General features: G+C 34.8%; 1 protein-coding gene across 1 annotated transcript in view; it reads right to left on the bottom strand.

Moving 5' to 3' along the window:
* Window positions 1-678: 678 nt before the first annotated feature.
* Smp_124710 (hypothetical protein) overlaps window positions 679-24,934 on the bottom strand; it is a gene marked incomplete at both ends in the record, with an annotated part of 36,589 nt that continues 12,333 nt past the window's right edge. The window contains 8 exons of the mRNA XM_018796216.1: window positions 679-839; window positions 4,088-4,226; window positions 7,150-7,604; window positions 13,230-13,323; window positions 13,439-13,498; window positions 15,089-15,760; window positions 20,819-21,204; window positions 23,251-23,620. Coding sequence (XP_018650451.1) covers window positions 679-839; window positions 4,088-4,226; window positions 7,150-7,604; window positions 13,230-13,323; window positions 13,439-13,498; window positions 15,089-15,760; window positions 20,819-21,204; window positions 23,251-23,620 — 2,337 coding nt within the window. The remainder of the gene's footprint in view (window positions 840-4,087; window positions 4,227-7,149; window positions 7,605-13,229; window positions 13,324-13,438; window positions 13,499-15,088; window positions 15,761-20,818; window positions 21,205-23,250; window positions 23,621-24,934) is intronic.

Below are 24,934 nucleotides of genomic sequence, written 5' to 3'. Positions count from 1 at the left end.
ATTAAATTCTTGATTACATAATACATATACACTAATACAAGTTGTTAATTACACTAGATAAACACTAGAGATAGAATTTAAAAACCAAAAAACAAATTACGACTGGTATTGTTAAAACAAAATTTAAAAGCAAAATATAATCACATCATAAAATTACAATATTTCATTTTTTTTCTTATTGATTTGAGTACATACTATATATTCAAGAAAGTTCCAAATAAATTGAAAGAATTCAAAGGAATAAAAATTGTTTTAATCCTCATCATTATTCAGATGGTGAAGAAGATTTATAGTTCAGGTGAATGATTTTGATGGAGTTTTGTTCTCTCAGTTAGATGGTTTGGTCGTAGAGCTTTCATCGTCCTTCTGAACAACATCATCAGCACAAACTTCAACGATGAAAGCTCCATGACTAAACTATCCAGCTCAGAGAATAAAACTCCATCAAAATCAATCATTCAATGTCATATTTTGTCACTTTCATGTTAGATTGAGGATAATAATGTTTTTTTTTTACAAAATATATAAATAAATAAATGTAGATTTGATTGGAATCAAATCAAACTATTTTGAATAATTTCAAAGCATAAAAACGAAAACAAAACAAAAGAACAACAACAACAACAAAGGGGTAATCATTCCATTAATTGATTGCTATGCAAAATATATGAAAGTTATTTAGGGATAATTATTAACATTATTATTATTATTATTATTACTATTATTATTGATTATGATTTGTTGTTGAATAAGTGTTTTCCAAACAAGTTTAATTTCTATTGTAGAACAATCAAATTTCAATGTTGTACCATTTGTAAGTATAAGTAGAAATGATAAAACTGAAATAAAGAATTATAGCAATAATGATATGAATAAAGAATATGTTATTATTCTGGATAGTCAATGATGTAAAATTGAACTAAACTACCGGTTATGTCTATCAGATTCAATCCGACTAATAGCTCCAATCCATTAGAATAAGAATAGAGTGTTGAAGTTATGCCAACCGAAGACTCTTTAGCCTGTAGTGTTGGTTACTTTGCTAAGCTAATGTAACTAATATTGTTATCCTGACGTCTATTGTTTAGTGAATGAGGCGCAATCAACTTTCAAACGTTAGATGTCAAATTAAATCCTCATACACCAAACCCGGAATAAGCTATTCAATATTATCACTAAATGACACAGAAAGTGTGGATATAAGCCAAGTACATGAATATTTACTCGGCAAATTAGTCATATTGATTCGTAAAAACATAGTATGAAAATAGAAGAACAGATAGTATCAATCCTGTATTTGTAAGTCAGTCAGTAACTCATAACGACCACAGAAAATGAAACAAATATGTGTTAGCTTAAGTTCCCAAGCCAAGTTAGCTTAAAAGATTTGATTAACACGAATAATATTAAAATATTCGAGATAATAGTGGTATTAATGACAAAAGGAAGAATAAACATTGGAGATAACAGTTCAAAAAGTGCGGATGAATTAAGTGAATGGGAAACATGAAATAATAATAAAGCTTAAGACTTAATGGAAGATCATCCGATATGCTATATCTGCTTAGTACTCTACCCAGTAATGATGGCTTGGTTTTCAGATAAAACACATGAAATACGCGTCAAAGATATCTGTCATCAAAAAATCTCGCTCTATATGTCTTCTGCTTTTATACATTTTGCTTCACAGTGGTAAAAATATAGAGCAGACTAGAATCTCTAATAAATATCCATAATATGTATATACCATGTAAACCGGCAAACGCTGTAACTAGTTTAAAGGTTTAATGATTGCGTGAAGGGCTAGTAGTAATATCTGACTGTCTAAATCAAAATGGTAATGGTGTATGGCAACTTGAACCGATATAAATATGTGCTGAGTTCCATGTTGTGTATAACTGACTGAAGTCAAAGTTCATGAATCATAATCTCAACTCCTAAAGAACAGTTGAAAGCTAAGTATTTCAACCACTGATTTACCGCTTCATTGTTCAAAAATATACAAGAAATATTTCTCAAGAGTGTAGTTTATGAGCAGATTAAACACCATCCAAGCTTTTTATAATCTTAATAAAACAGCTTTATCCAGTGAAATTAACCAAGTAGGTAATTAAAACTCTGTTAAACAAAAAATCCAACAGCAGATAGTACCAGTACTATACCTTTGGACAACCAATCTGCGAACAAAAACAACCATATACACGACCAAACTATAAGGTTTCATTCAATCGCACCATCAGTTATTATTATTATTTAAACACATATATATTGATACAAAAGGGCACCAGGTACATATGCGCCACACTATTTGTGTGTGTGTGGGCTGTGATACTGCCCGGGTGCCCAAACCGAAGCAGGTGGTTTTCTTAGGGGGCCACATCCCGAGCCTTTGACCAAAAGGTCTGATCCACAAGGCAGTGGAGCATCGTGAGGAGATGCAGTACCATGGTAGCCGTTGACCAATGACAGGTTCGTCCGCCATTCGTTCCATCAGGATACTGGAGCCCATGTGCACCATTGGTTTGGAATGAGGGTTTTCCAACTCCCCTAGGTGGACCCTCCGTGTCCACCAATCCGGTTAAAGCGCCGGACATTCGCTTTTCGTCCTCTCACTTTCGTAAACAACACCGGTGCCACGAGAAGGCAGTGAGTAGGACTTCCCTGGCAGAGGCTATATATTCGCTGGCCATGTGAGAGCATTTCGAGAGGGAAAGTAGACTCTCCCCACTCTCGGCCGTACCAGGGCATTTGGGGGCCACCATCAGTAAACTAGTGCCTAATTTCTAATCCTGAAAGATGTCACAGGAATGTATGTCGCTTGCTCTAAAATTTTTCTCAATCAATAGTGGGTAGAAATATTATCAGGATAGGGGAAACCTTTTCAGTTGCGTACTAGAAGGTGAATGGCTGAACCCTCTCTGTATACAAAAACCAACGACATCAACTCGAAGAAACTATACCTGTGTTTGCAAAGGGATACATTGACTGTAAGCTATCATAGGGTCATTCCATTTCTGATCCATTTAGTCGGTACATATTATAGATTTTTATCCTCCCCTTTCAGCATATCTACTTTTCTTATTCCTTCATATGATATATTATTATTATTATTAATGGCTTTATTCAATATACAATACAATATAGATTTCTCAGCACGAGAATTGAACAATCATCTTTATCATTATTATTAAAAAAATACTGCATAATTTCTGTACAACTTTAACCCGTCAATTAAAACTCATTACATTACATAATTCTGTTTACCCTTTATAATATAACCTTTTAAGTTAAGTAATGTAACGCATTTGAAATCCTACACAATCAACTATTTTCGACCGTCAGATTGCTGTAACTTCACGTCTGCTTTATTCATCATTATTATAAACTACTTTCATTATTAAATGTAAATGTATCTTACGTGTCTACTAAGTCACCAAGCTATTTTCACTTTGTTTTTCTCTTTTCCGAATTTCCTCAAATATGCTGCTCTCCACATGCCCTCCATCAGCACAAAATGCAACTTCAAAGTAGATGCGAACTCCTAAACTAGTGATAGATTTTGTTAGTATTTACGACAAAACCAAATAGAAGTTCACTATTTCATCTCGGAATACTTACTAATTCAACCATGAATTCCAAATGTAAACCCTAATATACTGTCGAATGTAATACAATATTTCTAGATTTATAACTGTACAAACTGAAGAACCTATTGAAAACAGTTATTCACCGGAAATATTCTTTTTCTTCTGGATAGTTTATGGAGATTTTTAAGCTAAACTTTACTAACTTAACAGCTTATCTAAACCTGAAGCTCCATGTCATTGTGAACAAAACCGTTTCAAAGCAGAATATTGTGTTAATTTACAACCGTTAGGTATATACACTGTTAACGTGCAAAATAAGAAGTTAACAGTATTTGACTATCAACAGTTTCAAAACATTACTCAAATGTTCTTAAACAAAATAGTGTACGCGTAAAACTGTTGAATTATGGATAATGTCAGTAGATGTAAGCGTTAAACCATCATTCCATACCTTAAAAACACTTAATGCAATAACTTGACTAGAAAAAAACCTGACTAACCTGATATGTCATAATCTTGAAAGCTAATTAAATTGAAAGTTATTGGTTTGTAGGCTAAACATGATGGTCGACGAGTTTCAAGAACATCTTTATCCGATACAACTAACAGAATGGCGTCATTTAATAAATAAGCGAATACCTGTGAGATTATAGAAATAAAAATGTAACGAAAATCGACTTACATCATAATGGAGGTAAGATACCAAGAGAAAAAACAAAAATATAAAACTTGAATACCTAATCATAACATAATATTACATTCGATGGAATCATTATTTCGATGAAACAAGGAACTAAAACAAATTATTCGTTAACTAAGCACTAACAGGATAAATGTATATAGAAAGGTCGTTTAACTCATTTACCAGATACAAACTCGTATATATGACTTTGAATCGAAATTTAGGCAATAGATCTAGTGATACTAACCGAATAAGGTGGAAGTGGATTCGAAGTATCGGCCAGTATTCCAATCACGCTCTAGATGATGATGTACTCATTCAATGATTTTCTCATCATAAGAAAGGTTAATATTAACAGATTTGTTGTATATACATGTCTAGATGAATATAGAAGGAAGATATATTTAAAATTGACTCCCAACTAATCATGAATGTGAATGACCTATATGTATAATAAAAGGTTTTGAATATGATCAACAGGTCCTATCTTGCTCTAGAAAATGTCATGTTCATAAACATTGAAGTTTATGTGAGTATAATCTACAAAGTTAATTGAACAAAAACTGCCACAAGGTATTCATTAAGATGCAGAAATTTCAAAGTGTAGCCTCATCTGACTCACTAAATGTAAATTTAACGATATTAAAGAAACTAGTAATGTGTAGTAAGCCTAAAAAATCCTGAATCAACGAATGGAAAACTTCTCCAGTAATCTCTATCATATAATCGATTATTATAAATTATAACACAGTTCTAAAAAGAACTCAAATTAATCAAATTGAACAAGGTAGTCTACAAACTCCTTCAATGGATTGACAGAATCATCAGTGCTAAAATAATAAACTCTTTGTTTTACTTACAGTGGAAATTAGTTTAGGAAGAGTAGTAAAAACTCATCGAGATTTAAGTTTGGTATCAATTATATTTAAAATACTGGCCTACTCTGCTAAACATGGCATGTGAAATGCGTGAAACACTAATTCATGAAGTTACACGACGATATGATTTCATCTGTGATTACATGTGCCCGATTCCGCGCGACATCATAACCAATGGTTGGAGACTCTGGGTGACATGGCTCAGAATCGATCACAATGGCGCAGGTGTATGCACTCTTTATAGTCCCTTAAACCTTGAGATTAAAATTGCTTCAGATCTGTCTTCCTATACTATATCGTTATATACAATCTATCTTTCATATATTACCACTAAATTAACTTCTATGAATCCGGTGTTCATCTTGTTGAGCTAACAAGGTATGACAACTTGGACCGATGCATAAATGTGCCTGGTCCTACGTTGTAGCTGACTGACTGACTGATTGACATATGTCAAATATTTATACTCCATCAGACAACTAATATGATTGAAAATACCAGAAACCAATAGACGCAGTATTTTTCTTGTTACTTCGACTTTGAATTTCGAAATTGTTGCTCTCGGTTTTACAACCCTCTCTTCAAATCACCTGCTTGATACAATAATAATAAGATATCAATATCAACTGAGAGAAATTTGATTGGGATAATCAAAAATGGGTCTTATCTATGTTAGGACTAGATAAAATGAAAGATCAAGTTTTAATACATTGTGACATTTATTCCGTATAACATCCAGGATTCGTTATGTATTAGTTCAGTGAAAAGATATTCACTGTATCATTATCAATTGCCAGAGAAATCTGTAATAAAATAAAGGTATTTGCTGAATAAAATTGATAAATCTTGCTGATTGAACGCTATACACGGATCCTAAGCTAGTTTCGTAACCCACAAGCTAAATCTACACAGCGACTTGAATACGAGAAAAAAGGCGCAGAATATACGAGAAGCACTTACTCCAAAGGTTCATTTATGTACAGAAAATATAGGGTTTTATAGTATTTTAGAAGTCCTTGGGTTTCCTGAAAATTCTGGAATGCTACTAAACATAGTAACAGTGTAGTAATCAGCCAATCAGAAACTCAACATGTGAATTTTTAACTTTCGTGAAGTTTCTAGGAAAACTTCTACTGAACGTTGATTGGATAAAATTCTTCTTAATGTTTCCTGAGCCTTTCTTGTCTATTGCGAGAAATTTTCTGGATTATTACAACAAAACTGACACCGCTTTTTTGAAGGGTGAATAAAATATTCATCAGCCGTAAATTTTATCATTTTCATTGCGCTGTATAAATCTCAGTATTTCCTGTTATAAGAATCATGTTTTGTCGGTTACATAACATAATAAATATGAATCCTATGACCCAGGAACTTATATCTCATTGAACTACGACATATCAGAAAACGAACCTTCGTCTACGCACGAAAAGAGTATGTTTTGGGAAAAATACCTTTCTTTCATACACGTTAACTATACTTCAATAAATATAACTTTATTGTATATCATACTGAGTAAATACAGAAACTGTCGGAATACAATCGAACATCATAGTGAACAACTGTTATATTGAATTAATCCATAAACTCTTGATCACTTCCTACAAGTAAACATTTTAGATAATATAATTCCACTAGGCCGTTATAATAAACAAACTTGACTATCATGTCAAATAATCAGTTATGATGGGAAAGGGAAGGAAAAGGAACTTGCATGTATAACCTCAAATACTACACATATCATAATAAATCGACTTCAATAATACAATATCAGAAGGAATTTTGTGGATATTATAGTAATTTCAATAGTTGAGATCATGAGTCAACTAAATCTAGACCACCATAGAAAACCTGGAAGCACTGTTGAGGAGTCCCACAATAGGACGAAACGACCATCCGGTGCTTCCAGATTTACCATGGTGGTCTAGCTTCAATTGATTCATGATCTCAACTATTGATGTTTCAATAATATAATTTAAGAAGAAAAAAAACAAAAACTTACAGGACCACGATAAGATGTATCTTCCACTATTAAATCTGGATATTGTTTTGAACATAAAGTACAAATAAGATAACTTTTATATATAATATAATGATTAATTGATGACCATTCAGATGGATTAAATGTTAATAATTCATTTGGATAAGGAAATAATGGTGGTAATATATACTTCATCAATTTTGCTAATTCTATATTTTCTTGAACATTAAATGTTTCTTGAGGATTTACAGAAGAATTTTCACATTCAACTGACGGTGTCGATATTGTTGGTTTACTGTTATCATCATTGTGAATATATGAAGTAGATGGAGTATATGATAATGATTGATAATTATTTTCGACAGATTGAGTATTTGATAGATAACTCATATCCTTTAAGACGAAATTATTGACATCCAATTTATCATTATTGGGTGTATTTGAAAATAATTGACAAGTTAATGCATCTGATAAAGCTTTAAAGTAAAGTTTGAAAGAAAAAAACACTGTTGCATTAGTGGTAGATTGATTTCAATTGAGGTACCACTTTAGATTAAAAAGTACCGAAAAATTATTTTGTCATAATGTAGAACGTTCTACTAGTGCACAGCTACAGCTTTACCAGGATTCTTAGGTTTCATAACGAATATTTAATCATTAAAACAACCGGTACAGTGTTCAGTGGAATAGTTTCAATTTCAACGAATATCAAAGGTTGATATGGTGATCAGTGATTTACTCGACCGCAGAGAGAATGGTATATGAAAGTGATTCTTTCCTAATCGCCAGAGATATGCAATCACATTTTGAGAAGTAATTGTATGACTTAGTCAATTAGTTATGGGTGCGTAACTGTATGACATGGTAAATATGTATTCAGACAGTAATTTATTGACTTATTGGTGTTGAACACCACCTAGTTCAATGTATGCAAACCTGACTGTGAGTAAATCATATGAAAAGTGATGTTTTCATGAATCAACCTCGTTTGTTTTGAGAGTCAAGTAAATTCATATCACAAGTCTTTGTGTCTTCACTTCATCGTTTCATTACTAAGGACTCCACAGATATAACAAAACTATAAACAATTTTATGAAGAATATTCAATATGAAAATGATTTAAGTCACGAAATGCCTTTCGATAATCTTAATAAGTCTAATTCTAGGAAAAAACTCTATAATGCTCTCCATCTTCTTACGGTTTTCCTTTTCGGATACAAGAGAAAGCGGAACCACTATTTCATTATTTTTCTCTTTCTAATCGTATCATGGACACTCAATCTTTCCTATTACCACTAATATTGCTATTACCTATACTACTCTGCATTCGCTCTGACAATTTCATCGTTCTGTGCTAGTATTATACGGTAACTTGAACCGATGTATACAAGTACAAAGTTCTACGTTGCTTTTGACTGACTGAATGATTGTGATTATCAAACCACCTTCGTGTAAACCAAAAAATGTAGTCAGATCCAACAAGATAGATAACAGAAAGGAAATTCACGAGATCGAACTTTGATTTTCCAAGTTACGATTTTGTGCCAATTATTTTGGCAGTTTATTTAATCATATATACAACTACAGTCAAACATAGAAAAAATACCGCTGATAACTTCACTACTGAAAAAATAAAAGTAACATATATATATCTGAGACCATGTAAAGTGGACTGGATTTCTAAATTTTCGGTTTCACAAGTACACATACAGCTTTCTTTCATAACTTGATTCTGTCATAGACTGACCACCTCTCTGCTACTTCTAATCATTCCTACAGTCGGCAAATAATGAACGATATGGAAGTTGGTGAAATCCCATTCGTACCACATGTTTCAAGATAGTGACATTAATTGAATTATCGTCGCTGTGCCCAAACACTCATTGCCGAACCTCAGCATTACTAATATCGAGTTGCCTTTAAATGTCACCCAATTCTTTGGATACAAAGATGATCAAACACAAAACGTCACCTGAGATCCCCAGCTGGGAGAGATCAGTCTTCACAAACATAGAATAAAACTGGTGTCAACAACGAAATGTAGACCTGACCTTCTTCAGCTAGACAAGCATCAACACGGGGCCAAAGATCTAACAGATCTAACGTTACAATGAGTATTAAAATGAATCAATTATTGAATGGTACGGTTACAAACAGTAGAAATCTATCATTAATAATACTCTAATCAATTATTGAATTTTGTTATTTATTCTGATGGATCACTGCAGGTTACTAACACTTAATTAGCCACTAATACGAACCCACAATAAATACAAATGACATAAGCAATAATAAATATATTATTTAATGAGTTAACAGTCTAATGTATGTGAATACAATACAATAACCATACATGTAACTGAGCCTGAGACATCCAGATTTTGCAGTAAACATGAGATCATAAAATAGTTGAAAGCCGATTTTGCATTAATTTCCTCAAAATTACAGATTCTCCTTACCCACGAGTTAATTCATACGAAACCTATGTTTTCAGAGTATCTTATCGACTACTTTCAACCATTTAACATCTTGACAATCAAGTCAGAACTATATACTCTAGTTGGAAACAATATTGCACATTATTGAAATTTACTGACATCACAAAATGATTTACCTAAGACTACCACCAAAAATGTGGCAGTAACATATGGTCGATTCGTCCCAGTGTCGGACTACTTAGTGGTGCACATCCACGATGATGCAAATTAGAACCAAACCTAAGAAATTCGGTTTCGTATGCTCACTAGTGACTAGCATTGATAAAGAATTACCGGACTCTAGTGAGATATAGTGACTAGTGGAGCCCAACCATGTAGGGTATGAGGAATCAACTCACTAAAGACAATGGTAGAGCAATACCGTAGATTGGTAGAAGTTAGACTTAAATGCTATTGAAAACTCACTCAATGATTTAGAGGTCAAATGTTTGTGTATGAGACCGGTCCTAAGTGAGATTTCAGTGTAGGAGCCCATAGGTACTCACTTCTGAGTCTCATACTAGGACGAAAAGACGGTTTGGTACTACCAGGTTTTCAATGATTGTCCAACTTAGATCGTTTCGTAGTATCAACATTACTATGTAATTAGTAGTGCTTTTTTTGAAGGAAAAAATGCCCTGATAAGAATTGTATTCACAGAGATACATAATAGTTATCATATTATTACTTCATATTAATTGATAAAATGTCATCACTTAATTAAATTAAACCTACACTACCAAACGACACATTCACAATGAAATATATTTATGAAGTGAGCAGTAATTAAAGTTAAATGATAATAACAAAACTGCAGTTACCATGTTACATAATCGAATTCAAATAGAATAAAATAGTTTGATACGTTAAAAAAAACTACGTTCATGTAACCGAGATTTTTTTTTACATTGATTCACTCATTTAGTATTGATTAAAAGTACTAATCAATCAATCCGTTTGTTACATAATACAATAAAGCAAAGGTCGTTGTGTGTCTAGTTGAATAACATAGTAACTATTTAGACTGAATGAAAAATCCGATTATAGGTCTAAAATTTTCAGAAAGGAACAGAGTTTCCTTTTTTGTAACGATTTTTTCAAAGGTTATTAATATGAGATATTTACTGTATGTTTCAGTGAGAGGATCATGCAATTTTTGGGGGTTTTAGTTATTCAAAGAAGTTAGATGGTAGTACCGAAAACAATGTCTGTCAATATTGAACCAAATAAATATCTATGTATAAGATTATTAAAACATCAATAAATAGAAAATAAACTAAATATGAATACTGAACTTCGTGAACGCTTGATACACTACCGCCTTACAATTGAGTTGATCATTGAGTCAGCACAACGTAGAACTTGGCAAATGTATGCATCGGTTCACGTCGTCACCTTACATTACTACAGCGAGATAAAATTATTAAGACAAATCCTAGGGTAGTAGAAATACTAACTATATTAGTAGTAGAAGGGATTAGGTGTAGAAAGAAAAGACGTACATAAAGTTTTCAGGACTCAGGATCAAAGGAAAAGAAACGAGCAAATGCACCTGCACTAATGCGAACGATTCTGGGTTGTCACACAAAGTCTTCAATCATCGATTGCATTTGTCGTGTGGATCCCAAAAAGGTAGTCTGCAATCACCTACATGACTTAGTCCAACTTTTCTTGACTTCGTGTCCTGGTTTAACCACCCTTAGCTTTCTTCCATCCTACTTCTACACAAGACAACATCACCATTCATGGTAGGCGTTGGTTGAGCATACGAGACACACGTCCCAACCACTTCAATAGGTGAGCATTCATTACTTAATCAACCAATTCCAAAACTTTGTCTATTGCACTATCCCTAACATTACTCACTCGATGTATCAAAATACATGAGCAACGTTTAGAAGACACCTATAATTAAAAAAGTACTAGTAACCTATGAATATCCTTTTTTCTTGATGGGCATGCTTAATAGGCATAAAGAAAAACATCTTTCGGTCGGCAGACGGACATCTCATCTACCCCGTACATAACGAAAGTGGATTAAGGTCAACTGGACTTTCTGAATCCGTGTCGCGATTTCGTCGGACACAAACGCACCAGATCTGATGACACTCCTAAAGTAAGTGAAGTGGCCAATGCACTCAATTACCGCATCCTGACCACGTATTACGAATCCGATGTGGTTGATATTCTTTTTTTAAAGAGGAATTGAACGATATTTGTTAAATTAGTTTAGCAATTAAAAGGAATAACGTTGATAGTAATTCCATGCAGTTTCAAACTCGAAAACAGATCTCTCACAATAGCATACGTAAGCTTACCTAAATATCCATAAACACTTACTAAATTTATAATATACAGTCAAGAAATACTTAGCAATACACATACTCATGATCCCCGCCCCCAAATGCCCTGGTACGACCGAGAGTGGGGAGAGTACTCTCTCCCTCTCCAAATGCTCTCACATGGCCACGCGAATATATAGCTTCTGCCAGGGAAGTCCTACTCACTACCTTCTCGTGGCACCGGTGTTGTTTACGAAATTGAGAAGACGAAAAGCGAATGTCCGGCGCTTTAACCGGGTTGGTGGACATAGAAAGTTCACCTAGGGGAGTTGGAAAACCCTGATTCCAAACCAATGGTGCACATAGGCTCCAGTATCCGGAAGGAACGAATGGCGTATGAACCTAGTGTTGGTCACCGGCTACCATGGTACTGCATCTCCTCACGATGCTCCACTGCCTTGTGGACTAGACCTTCAGGTCAAAGGCTCTGGGTGTGGCCACCTAAGAAAACCACCTGCTTCGGTCTTGGCACCTGGGCAGTATCACAGCCCTCACACAAATCAAATGAGATTTGTATGGCGCATATGTATCTGGTGCCTCTATGTACCAATATTTATGTGTTTAAATAAAATAAATAAATAATAACACATGATCCCCATACGTAAAGATACATTGTGATAATGAATCCCAACCAGAACAAGGAACTCTACCGATTAGTTTTAACTACCTAAAACCCAAAAATAGTATGCATAATACCCAGTTATTTAAAATAGTGGCTACGTTGAAACATGACCAATTGAAATCAATCAACACAGAGGGCTAAATAAAACATGATATGGGTTAACACTCAGTGATTAATAAGTATCAATATTTCAGTCCGACAGAGGGTTGGTCCATCGCTTTCCGAATAACTCAATGGTTACGAGTTTGACCACAATAAATGAGCCTCAATCCCTTGATCTGCATAAATTCCCTCAAAGTTATAGATTCATCTTTCTCATTAGTGCCAACTAGAACAAAACCTAAGTACTGAGCTACTTGAGGATTGCCTCTAACCACTTAAAAGTATGAAAGTAATGCTCTCATCAAATAGATTTTACAGTGTTCAAATTCAATTATAAGTCATATTATCATTACCACTATTTTCTACTTGTCTATCACTTAGATAATTAAAAACACCTTTTCTGTAACCGTGTCACCAACAACAAGTAAACACATCATAAACAGGAGGTTAATTTTAGTAGGAACCTCCATCCACAATACAAAATACGAATGATTAAAGCTGATGTAATTTTGCAGAAAAGATATATTCAAAAAAACCCAGGCTATTTATTATTTTTACCTTTTATACATTTTTCCAAAGCTGGTCGATCTTTATGTTGATCACTTGTAAATTTTTCAATATTCTTCAAACCATTTAATAAACATCTTGGTATCTAAAGATATAAAATACAATATTACTTAATGGACTTGATGAAAATAATCGACATATAACCAGAGTATTTAGAAGTAGAAAAAACACTAACCCAAATATTCACATAATAAACATACCTCTGATGGTAGCGTAAGAAACAATGACAGGATAGGGACACCCGGTTCCATAGCTTGGTTCTGTAAAGTAAATTTAGAAATAAATTAAAAGAAATAATGGTATGAACTATAATGTCATTCTAATACTGAGGTTGATTTAATTGTAGACTGATCCAAGTTGGAGTACGATTGAAAACCATGGAGCACTGGATACCAGCTTCTTTCTAGTAAAAAACACTTCAATAATGTTCAGAATAAAACAGTTGTGACCGATGGAATAAGATGATAGTCGGGCTATAAACCAGACTGATTGAAGATGGGATTGTACAGTTCAAGGCTAACCTAGTAGTCTTAATATTCAGGCGTTAGTTATGAGGACCTGCAGGTCCTAGAGTTGATTCCTGTAAGGGTTGCATGTGTGCATTGCTAAATTCTGTAGGACTAGTGAAATGTCACTGAGCCCTAGCCAAATCATCCGGCAGTTGGGTCGTTGAATATCGAACAGATCATCGATACCCCTCATGGTCAAGGACAACCAATACGCGGCAGTTAATGGTATGCCATGGACTGCTTCATGTGGTGGTGGTCTCGCTATCTTCTATGTACTCATTTGTACTAATATATTTCCGTAATAACGTACTTTGTGTTATACGGTCTTCAAAGCAGCCATAGTACTTTGATACGTAAAAAGAGTAATCCACGTTAGATGCTGACCACGAGGTATAACTTCGAAGTTGGCTGGTTTGTCACACCGTTCCCGTCTAACTCCAGTAGGCCTCCAATCATTCGACAGAGATCATCAACGTTGATGATCAACAGACCCATACTAGGACTTAATAGCTGTCCAGTATTCACTAGCTTTCAGTGATGCCTCAAAACAGATCGATCTGTGGCGGATAGAACCGACAAACTTACTCTGATTTTTTTAATTAATTGATTTGTGAATATTCTGTTCAGTTTGATAAACGATTTCTAAATGAAATGGCATTATTTGAAAAACCACTGAAAATTGGGGATAATTAGACAACATGTTGCGGTATTTTATGAATTCTAATTCATTTGCCTAAGGCATGTTTAGATCCTATGTCTATTACTCGTGAAGTAGAGACGAACCATGCTGAAAATCTCCAAACTAGAATTAAAATATCTTTATAATTAAATCGGGAGATATGATTAATAGTACAAAACATGTTTACATGTTAGGACCTGATATAAAGCTAAAATGTGATTATTGTGGAATGCTAATGTAGATTTCATGAATAACATACATAGTCTAGCAAAAATATTTCTTTCACACTTCTGACTTAGCTAATTGTAGAGTATTAATCCCAGATTACAAACCTTGAACACAAACCGACGTTTGGAAATGTATTTTCATAGTTGAAATCATGAGTCAATTGAAGCTAGACCACCATGGAGAACCTGGAAGCACTGGATGGTCGTTTCGACCTATTATGGGACTCCTCAGCAGTGCGCAGCCACGATCCCGCACTCGCAAGATTCGAACCCAGGACCTACCAGTCTCGAGCCAGAGCGCTTAACCGATAGACCACTGAGCCGGCCGGCATCCAACGGTGTTAATGTCTAACTTCAACCAATCCACGATTTTGAGCGACCGTTCACCAATGTGTTGAAAATTAACGCCACAGCAAATAAATCATTTAAACTAACCTTAAGGAACAATCTCAAATGTGGATATTGTTTTCTTAATTCATAAAAATATTTTAAACGATCTGGATAAACATTTGTATAATCTATACATTGATTCAACAAATTGTTTAGTGTTAACTCAACAATTGTTCCAGGATTATCTAAATGACCATGTACAGGTGGTATAGATGATGACGAATGCGGAGAACTTGGTCGACAAGACGGTAAATTATGCAATGATTCCTTCATCTGATTTCTTTGTACTGTATTTTGATAATTAGGTTGTTCGCCTACAAAATTATTAGTAAAATTCTCTGACATAATTGATGCTCTAAAGTTAGTATTATCGTGGTTATTAGCTGGTTTGTTGTTTTCTCGATTGATTGGAGATGATTGTTGTCCACTAGCCGAACTTTTGCGTAGTTTAAACAGAAACGAAAATCGTTTATGTAAGCCACGTCCTCCACCAGTTGTAATTCTATCGTTATATTTCGTATATGAATCTGTTTTAAAACTCTCTGATTGTGTCGAACCTGACGAAGATAATGTAGGTTTCAACTTATTTTTATTATTCAATACACCCGTTTTGATAAGAGGACCTGATGTTGGCGGCGATGATGTATGATTTGACATAGCATATGGAAGACAACCATTCTGTAGATTTTGTTTCAGTTTACATGTCTGAGAAGCGACCTAAAGTATTGTTATTTGTTTTTAAAATGATACAAAGAAATTCATCATGATGAATAGAAAAACTGACGAAAATTTAAAGATTCTATGGAAACAAATAAAATTTAAAGCTATTTGGCATAAGTACGATATTTTAGAACCAATATATTCGATAATAACGTGGCCAGATGATGAGATGCGTGTAGAACGTTCTGCATTCTTCTGTCAATCACTTATTACATAAACTAAAACTTGTGACATAATTTTATGCCGATACAATCTGCCCAGGATGCACATACATAGTGATAAGTTGTGTTCTTGCATATTAACGGGATATTGTAAGCTTTTACTGACACTTTAGGATGATTTTGTCTAGCAGTAGAATTTAGTCAGTTAGTCAGTCAGCTATAACGTGGGACCAGGCACACATGCATCGGTCCAAGTTGCCATACTTCGTTATCACAACAAGATGTACACCGGATTCATACAAGTAGTTAATTTAGTTGTGGTAATATACAAAAGAAAGACTGTATATAAGGGTATACTACAGGAAGAAAGACAGATATGAAGCAATTTTAACCTCAAGGTTTAAGGAAGATAAAGAGGGTATACACCTGTGCCATGTCACCTAGAGTCTCCAACCATTGGTTACGATGTTTACGCTGACCCCAATCAAGTAGTCTGCATCTACCAACATGTTTCAGACTAGAAGTTAGTGACTTCAAGCTCTGATGCCATGTTTTGGTTTGGCCGCCCCTAACTCTCTTCCAACCATCCCCTACACTAGTCAGCATAGCGCGTCGTGGTAATCGGTGTTCAGGCATACGTAACACGTGGCCCAACCATCTCAGTCGATGAAGATTCATCACCTCATCAACTGACTTACCACCATTTCCCAATACCCTGTGTCTAACCTCACTATTACTTACCCGGTGATCCCGGCAGATGCGAGTGATATTTCTAAGGCATCTATAGTCAAATAGTAGTATCTTCTACTCTTAATGGCCACGTTTCGCAGCCGTAAGTTAGAACAGAGCGAACTGCTGCGCAGTATACTCGTCCCTTAATTGATAGACGGATATCTCGTCTTCGCGATAGGTGACGTAAGTTGGCAAAAGCCAAACGAGCTTTTTGAATCCGTGCTGAGATTTCGTCAGACACCAACCCATTAGGGCTGATCAGACTTCCAAGATAGGAGTAGAATTTATAATGTTAGATTTTTTATTTATTTAGGATCGTCTAGGTGAATAACCCTAGATTCCTGTGAGCTTTAGTGTTTTTAATGAAATCTGAATATTGCACTGATCAAGCTCAAACTTCAAAGAATAATAAAACAGAGTAGTGAGTCTGGATATTCTTCATAGAAAACAATGGAGTACCAAACAGATCTGACCTTAGTGAATGAGTTAATTATCGCTACCTGAGTGTTCTTGCACTACAATAAAGTAACTTGGAGTAAAACACGTTTTTTGGCAGGCTCTGCATTGACTGACTAGCTGAATGAAACGTTACTATTATTACTATTCGATTCAATATTAAGCTAAACTTCAAAGATCAACCAAGTTTATGACCTCATAATTAATTACAATGGCTCATAGTAATAACACTCAATATGAGCATGTAAAATTAAAATCATTAAATAATCAGTAATAAATTGTACTATCACTTGAAAACCATAGAAAAACAATTAATGATTTAAGAAAATCAATCATATTGTGCTTTCACATTATCAATCATTAATTTGTGTTGTAAAATATTGATGATAAAGTTGTTATATATAACACTGTTAACATACAGTAATGTATATATAATTACTATTGCTCTTATTAAAGCCATGATTACACGTGATATAAATGTAATAAGAGTGACTATATATGTATGTAGACATAAAGTTATTTGAAAACCTGGAAGCATTGGATGGCCGTTTTGTCTTATTGTGGGATTCCTCAGCAGTGTGCATCCATGATCCCGCCTCGCGAGATTAAAACCCAGAACCTATCGGTCTCGCGCGCTTAACCTCTAGACCACTAGGCCGGTATCCAACGGTGTCAATGTCTAACTTAAACCGATCCACGAAACTGAGCGACACATTCCAGTCTAGCTTCAACTGACTCATGATCTCAACTATTAAAAATAAAATTATTTACTAGGCGTGAACATGAACGATCATACTTCACTCGAGTTTCAAAAAAAGAGAAGTGATTTGATAAATCGATATGTGACTTTCAACTGAAGGATTTTCGTTTTGAATCCTACTTTATTTATCACTTCAGTTTGAATTAATTGATGAAGTATTGGTGAGACTATAATTTATGGATGATATTTGAGTGACGCTAAAGTAACCTTGAAAATGCTCACCTACTTACTAGGACTAAATGAGGGTTATAAACCAGTGTGAGGAATTAGGATTATGATTTATGGTTGGCGGTCAGAGTTCGAAATTAGATTTAGGTTTTTCATCACTAGATGACATAAGTTAAAATGCCAAAATGCTATTTAGCCAAATAGATGAATGAATTTCGCGTCAAAATCCAAGACCTGTTATCCTAAATCTGATTAGTTCGTTCATAAATCATAGTCTCGCCAAAGTATTACTATCGGCCTTTATACAAACAATACAAATGTAAGATTAACTCATAAACATGAAGCCAAGGAAATAAACTACATATTGTTACAGAAGATTACATTCAGTAATGGACTAATGGTAAATGAAATATCCGAGGGTTCACAAAATAATTAGCATCAATCAGCAGATATTATATCTAGAAGGTCAAAAAAATATTTCCACCTGTATATCAAGAAACAGATGTATGAAAAGAAACAATCACTTGATAAAATATCTGCTATGAGAGTTGGAGTCAGTCAGTTATTAACAAACAACATAGAACTTGGCACGTGCACATCGGTTCAAGTTGTCGCACTATACTAGTACAGAGAGACAAAAGTATCAAGACAAATGCCAGAAAAATAAAATTAGTAATAATATCAGATATAGATTGTTTGAATCGAGAAGGAAAAATGAATACACAGAAAAAGGAAGAAACAATTTTGGAACACATTATCTGAAAGAAGATCAAGAGTGAATGGATAAGCCTCACTCCGATCGATTGAGCCTCGTCACTCAACACCTGCAATCAGAGGTTACGATAATCGTACCGATCACAACCAGGTAGTCCGCATCGATAAACATGGCAGAAGTATAGGGTCGCTAATAATAAATCATTTGTCATATAGTAAATGATATCATTTTTTTCGGATATTTCATACAGAAGTGATGGCTTTAATTATATAGCATATAGTCGGTTAGCTAGCGGGTCGAGATGTCTTATAACATCCTTAACAGCTCAAGATTTAAAAAAATAAGTGCCATGAGTAAATTATCACTTAAACAACTATTGTTCCACTATTTTATTAAACAACCCCAATTTTGTAACATCTCATTTTATATTTTGGTTTAACAACACATAAGCAAAATATAAGGACAATCCTACGAAGGTTTTCTTCATTTCTCGATCCATCACAACTGTCCAGCTAGGGTCCCAGAGATAATACAACTTAATAGCTTGGGACATGACTCAGAGAAGAAGTCAATGGCAATTCTGCTGTAGATTTTATATTTTTGACAAAAGTGAGAACCACGATAACATTAAATAGTTTTTCTCAGTATTATTTTTCTTTATGAACTGTATCTCTATCACATACCATTCTCGTCTACCTGATATTTTTGACTGTACTTCTCATTTTCCCTTATTTCCTTGAAATATTATCCATTTATTTTGTGTGACGTATAACTTTTGGTGTCGTACAAATTTCACGTAAATTAGATGAATAAATAGAATACATAAGATCACATAAAAGATCACATAGTACAATGTAGTGACCATATCATATTAACTGAAGCAGTCAGTCCAAGTTACACCAATGAACCAGAACTTAGTGATTAAAGTACTTAGCTTACAGTTGTGTATTCTTTCTTATACGCACTACCTAGTTCGGTTTCGATAATCGGGTAGTTACACTATGCTTTAGACAAATAGTCCGGTTCATAAAAGGGGATATAAACCCCTACTTCGTGAACGAACCGCACCTTACCCCAATGAGCAACGTCTTCTGGTCTAGAAGTGAGCTGGAAGAGAGTTAGAGGTCGCCAATCCAAGACGTGCGATCAGTTAATGAAGCCACTGACTACTGGGTTGTGTAGTGACGGTAGGCATCGACTACCAAATTAAAGTCTGTGTGATTATAGTGACCAGTGGTTGAAGATGTTGAGTGATATAGCTCAGATCCATTCAATCTCTATCTTAAAATATTTACACTTATTCTGTGAATTCTTTTTTTTCCTTCTCAAATCGTATACTTTATACTTAATCTTTTCTTATTATTTTATGTATTTAAACACATAAATATTGGTACAAGAAAGCACCAGATACATATGCGCCACACAAATCTCATTTGATTTGTGTGTGGACTGTGATACTGCTCAGGTGCCCAAACTGAAGCAGGTGGTTTTCTTAGGTGGCCACACCCAGAGCCTTTGACTTAAAGGTCTGATCCACAAAGTAGTGGAGCATCCGTGAGGAGATGCAATCTCATGGTAGCCGGTGACCAACGATCGATTCATACGTCATTTGTTCCTTCAGGATACTGGAGCCCATGTGCCCCATTGGTTTGGAATCAGGGTTTTCCAACTCCCCTAGGTGGACCCTCCGTGTCCACCGACCCGGTTAAAGCGCTGGACTTTCGCTTTTCGTCCTCTCAATTTCGTAAACAACAGTAATACCACTAGGTAGTGAGTAGGACTTCCTTGGTAGAGGCTATATACGCGTGGCCATGTGAGAGCATTTGGAGAGGGAGAGCGAACTCTCCCCACTCTCGGCCGTACCAGGGCATTTGGGGGCCGATATATTTACTACTCGAATACTCTGACATCCCTCTCCAAAACTGTATCTAGCTATGTTGATATGGTATGGCAAATTGAACTGATACACATATGTATCCTAGGCTCTATGTACTTCATGACTAACTGACTGACTTGATAAATGAGTTACATTCGCTTTGTGATATTGAAATAATGAAACTAACCTCAACAATATTATAAAATAATGAATTCAAATCATTTGGATGTAAATTTGCAATTTTTTGTAAACCAGTACGATAAGCATTAATTCCATAAGTTAAATTATTCGATATATTTATCAATTTAATAATTAATGCTTCAATTGCCCATTGTCTATTAGCTTCATCTAAGCATACATCTTCCCATTTAAGATTTAATATAGGTGGTGCTAAAGTTAATATACGTGTACGTCGAGTTATACTTCCATTTCCATTCTTATTATTAGTTTCATTGTCGTTATGTAAAATGCTTTCATCAATACAACATTCTTCGCATAACATCACTGAGCCAGCAGTAGTTGTAACTGTTTGGGGAAGGCATGAATTATTAATATTGGATGTAATAAATGAATCTGTTATTGAGTGATTAACTGTTGTAGTTGTAGTAGTAGAAACAGTATTGATACAATTATCAGAAGGTAAATGATATGAAAAATCATTAGGTTGGGAGATGTGTTTATTATTATTATTATTATCATTCTTGTTAATTCCTGTGTACGTGGTGTTCTTTGTTTGAGTTTGTAGATCAGATGAAACTAAAGAGTTTAACTCTTCATTTGAGCTTTGCCTTGACAGATTGTAAGCTAAAATGAAAGGGATTTATACATATTTATAAACTTATACTCAAGAAAGCTAAATCAGGTACATTTAAAAGGTCAACAACATTTTGTCACTAGTTAAAATAAACTTCATAAAACATTTAATTTCTATAGAATGGCAAGACTACTATTGAGTGCTGCTAAAAAGTGAAATCGACGAAGTATCATTCTGTATAACCAGCAGCCGCAAATATGGTGTATTCTTACTTTACTGGAGAAATATAGAGTTTGGTATTTTGGAAAGATGGAAACAATATGAATCCAGATTTCCAAATGAAACATGTGAAATTAAATGCAACTTATCTAGTAAGTACAAGTTCATATATTCTACATTGCGCAACACTATCTATGTGACTATCAGTGATATTAATCAAGTGCCCAGGCGGAGAGAAGTTAGAATCTACGACTTGCAAATTGAAATGAAAATTGAATGTTCTAAACACTAATCCAACAATCACAAGAACTATATCCCTACAAAACTTGAGCCTGAACTCTTCAGATTTGAAGGCAGACGTCCTATCTGCTAGACCATGAAGCTCAATTGTAACAATAGTAAGTAAACATTTCACAAATTCTAGACTTCTTATCTACATAAATCACAGAAATAACTGTCAAGTAACATAGACTGGTATCATGAGTAAAAATCAGATTCAGACTCTTTCCGATGAACTTTAAAAAGATATCACTTTCGTTGTAAGTCACTAAAAATTAATCGATCACTTTCAGCGTAAAATCTTCTGGCGGCCGTCAGGAAACTATCTGCACTTCTTCATTCTTGCTTTATATCTTCACTTCAATCACTTAGTCGCTCTTCTGCTCTCGTCTTTTAAGTCGATAGGTCTTTAAATTTGAAACTAAAATTAAGGTCTGTAGACTTCGATTTTAGATTTTTAAAAAAGTTCAACCAAATATATGGAGGAAATTCCAGAGGGCGATGCCATTACTGAAGAAATTACACTTAAAACTCGTGTACCAATGAAGCAATGATAATTTAGCTAACAAAAAAATACCACATTGGAATTAGCTATTTAGGAATCGTAATTACTTTGTACATGAGATGTGTTTATAAGTAAATGAGACGTAAATTTTACAGCCACTGTCAGGGAAGTCCTACTCACTACCTTCTTGAGCCACGTGTGTTGTTTACGGAATTGAGAGGACGAAAAGCGAATGTCCGGCACTTTAACCAGGTTGATGGACATGGGGGGTCCACTTAGGGGAGTTGGAAATTCTGATTCCAAACCAATGGTGCACATTGGTTACAGTATCCTGAAGGAACAAATGGTGTATGAACCTATTGTTGTTCATTGGCTACCATAGGACTAGATATTTTAACGTTGCTACACTGCCTTATGGATAAGACCGTTAAGTCAAGGGTTCGGCTCCCTAAGGAAACCACCTGCTTCGGTTTAGGCGCCTGGGCAGAATCACAGCCCTAACACAAATCAATGATAACTACTATTGGCCTCATTGTTATTGTGCAACGCATATTTATTTGATGCCCCCTTGTACCAATGTTTATGTGTTCGAATAAATAAATAAAGGGAAGGGACATAAGCTATTGGTTGAAAATGTGGTTTCATTTCCTGAGAGAAGAAAATATGAATTTATAAATGCATTGTACATATTGTTCTCCATGTGATTAGACAACAAAAGAATTTTATCACTCTAGATTTTCTCACTCAATTATCTGGTTTAGACATGTATATAGGAAGCGTATATATCAGTAGGACACTTAGACGACCACAGTACAGTATAACATACACACAACATAATATCTAATTTACAAATATAACTCACATTTTAATTCTCGACTACAATCAGGCAAACAAATATTTAAAATTATGGCTTTATTTGGATGACTTTCTGCAGCTTTAGACATACACTCTACAACATCTTTGAGCGTCAATGTACAATTCAACGGAGTATTTCCAATCCCTAAAAGATAAGCTCCAACAGGTAGTCCAACTTCATCAGCCGGTGAATCTTTTTGTACTGAATGAATACGAAAGCATCTATGAGTAGGTAAATAACTACATTGCTCAATATTTGATGAATCTTTATGACTAGACGAAGTAATAGGAGTACTAGCAAATTGTTGAAAATCAAATTTGACCATTTGACATGTTAGAGTGAAACCATAACCTGAGTCCGACCTGGGAATTGTGATCTGTCGAAAGTAGAAAATTGTTAGGTACTTAGATAAAACAAAATCGCAGTTTGCAAACGGATATAATGAATTCAAATGTCGTTAACAGAAGTCTTGTGAGACAAAACAATGAACGATCACGATAAGAAATAAAGATAACAGAAATAAACCAGAGATAAGAAAAACATGTTTTCTTAGTACATGGGGTTATGTAGATTTTGCAATTTTACCTCAAAGTTTGGTTTTAGTTTGATAACCAATGAAGATCAGGAAGGACTGGATGGCCGCTTCGTCCTAGTATAGGATGCCTTAACAGAGATCAAACACAAGATGTTCATACCATTAGGTGAACTTTCTTATACTACATTAAATTCGTTTGGACACTATATTTCACAGGTGAAAAGTAGATATCACAAAAAAGTTCATGTATGCAGTCAACGTTTGAAAATCACTGCGCACTTACGGACGGAATTCTTGATTAAATACAAAATACTATGATGAATCCCAGCAGTTTATAAATTTACCGATAATGAGTTACTTGCGTTCATGCCTCTGTACTGCATACGCCTGTCGGTCCTCATGGAGGAGCATAGACCATCCCACCAGCATCCTCAATCCAATTCTATCCTGGACAATCCTTTCTAGTTGCTACTCATCCTTTTTATGTCTGCTTCGAATTCGCGGCGCAGTGTGTTCTTTGACCTTCCTATTTTTCGTTTCCCTTCGGGATTCCAAGTTAGAGCTTGTTTCGTTAGGCAGTTTGCTAACTTCCTTAATGTGTGTGCTATCCACTTCCAACGTCTTTTCCTAATTTTCTCTTCAGCTGGAGGCTGGTTTGTCCTCTCCCACAGAAGGCTGCTGCGGATGGTATCCGGTCACTGGATGTTGAGTATCTTGTGTAGACAATTGTTTACAAATACTTATACTTTTTTAATGATAGTTGCAGTAGTCCTCGAATTTTCAGCTCCGCACTATAGAACTGTCTTACGTTCGTAGTGAAGATTGTGAATTTGATGTTGGTTGACAGCCGTTTTGAGTTCCCTATGTTCTTCAGCTTCAGGAATGCTGTTGTTGCTTTACCAATCTTTACCTCCTTGTTCATCGATGATATTGTCGAGGCACGTAAAACTGTCTACCTATCCCAGAGTTTCTCCATCCAGTGTGATTGACTTGATGTTCTCCACTTTGGATTTGAGGATCTTGCTTTTTCCCTCGTCTATGTTGAGGCTTACTGATGCAGAGGCTGCACCTACACTAGTTGTCTCCATCTGCATTTGTTTGCGTGTATATATCGACCAGCTGGTTTTATTCAACTCCTTAACTTTTGTAATAATA

The sequence above is a fragment of the Schistosoma mansoni genome, chromosome 2 (assembly GCF_000237925.1).
Source record: "Schistosoma mansoni strain Puerto Rico chromosome 2, complete genome".
NCBI lineage: Eukaryota > Metazoa > Platyhelminthes > Trematoda > Strigeidida > Schistosomatidae > Schistosoma > Schistosoma mansoni.
The sequence above is the reverse complement of the archived record's forward strand: the minus strand, read 5'-3'. Positions and strand labels throughout refer to the sequence as shown.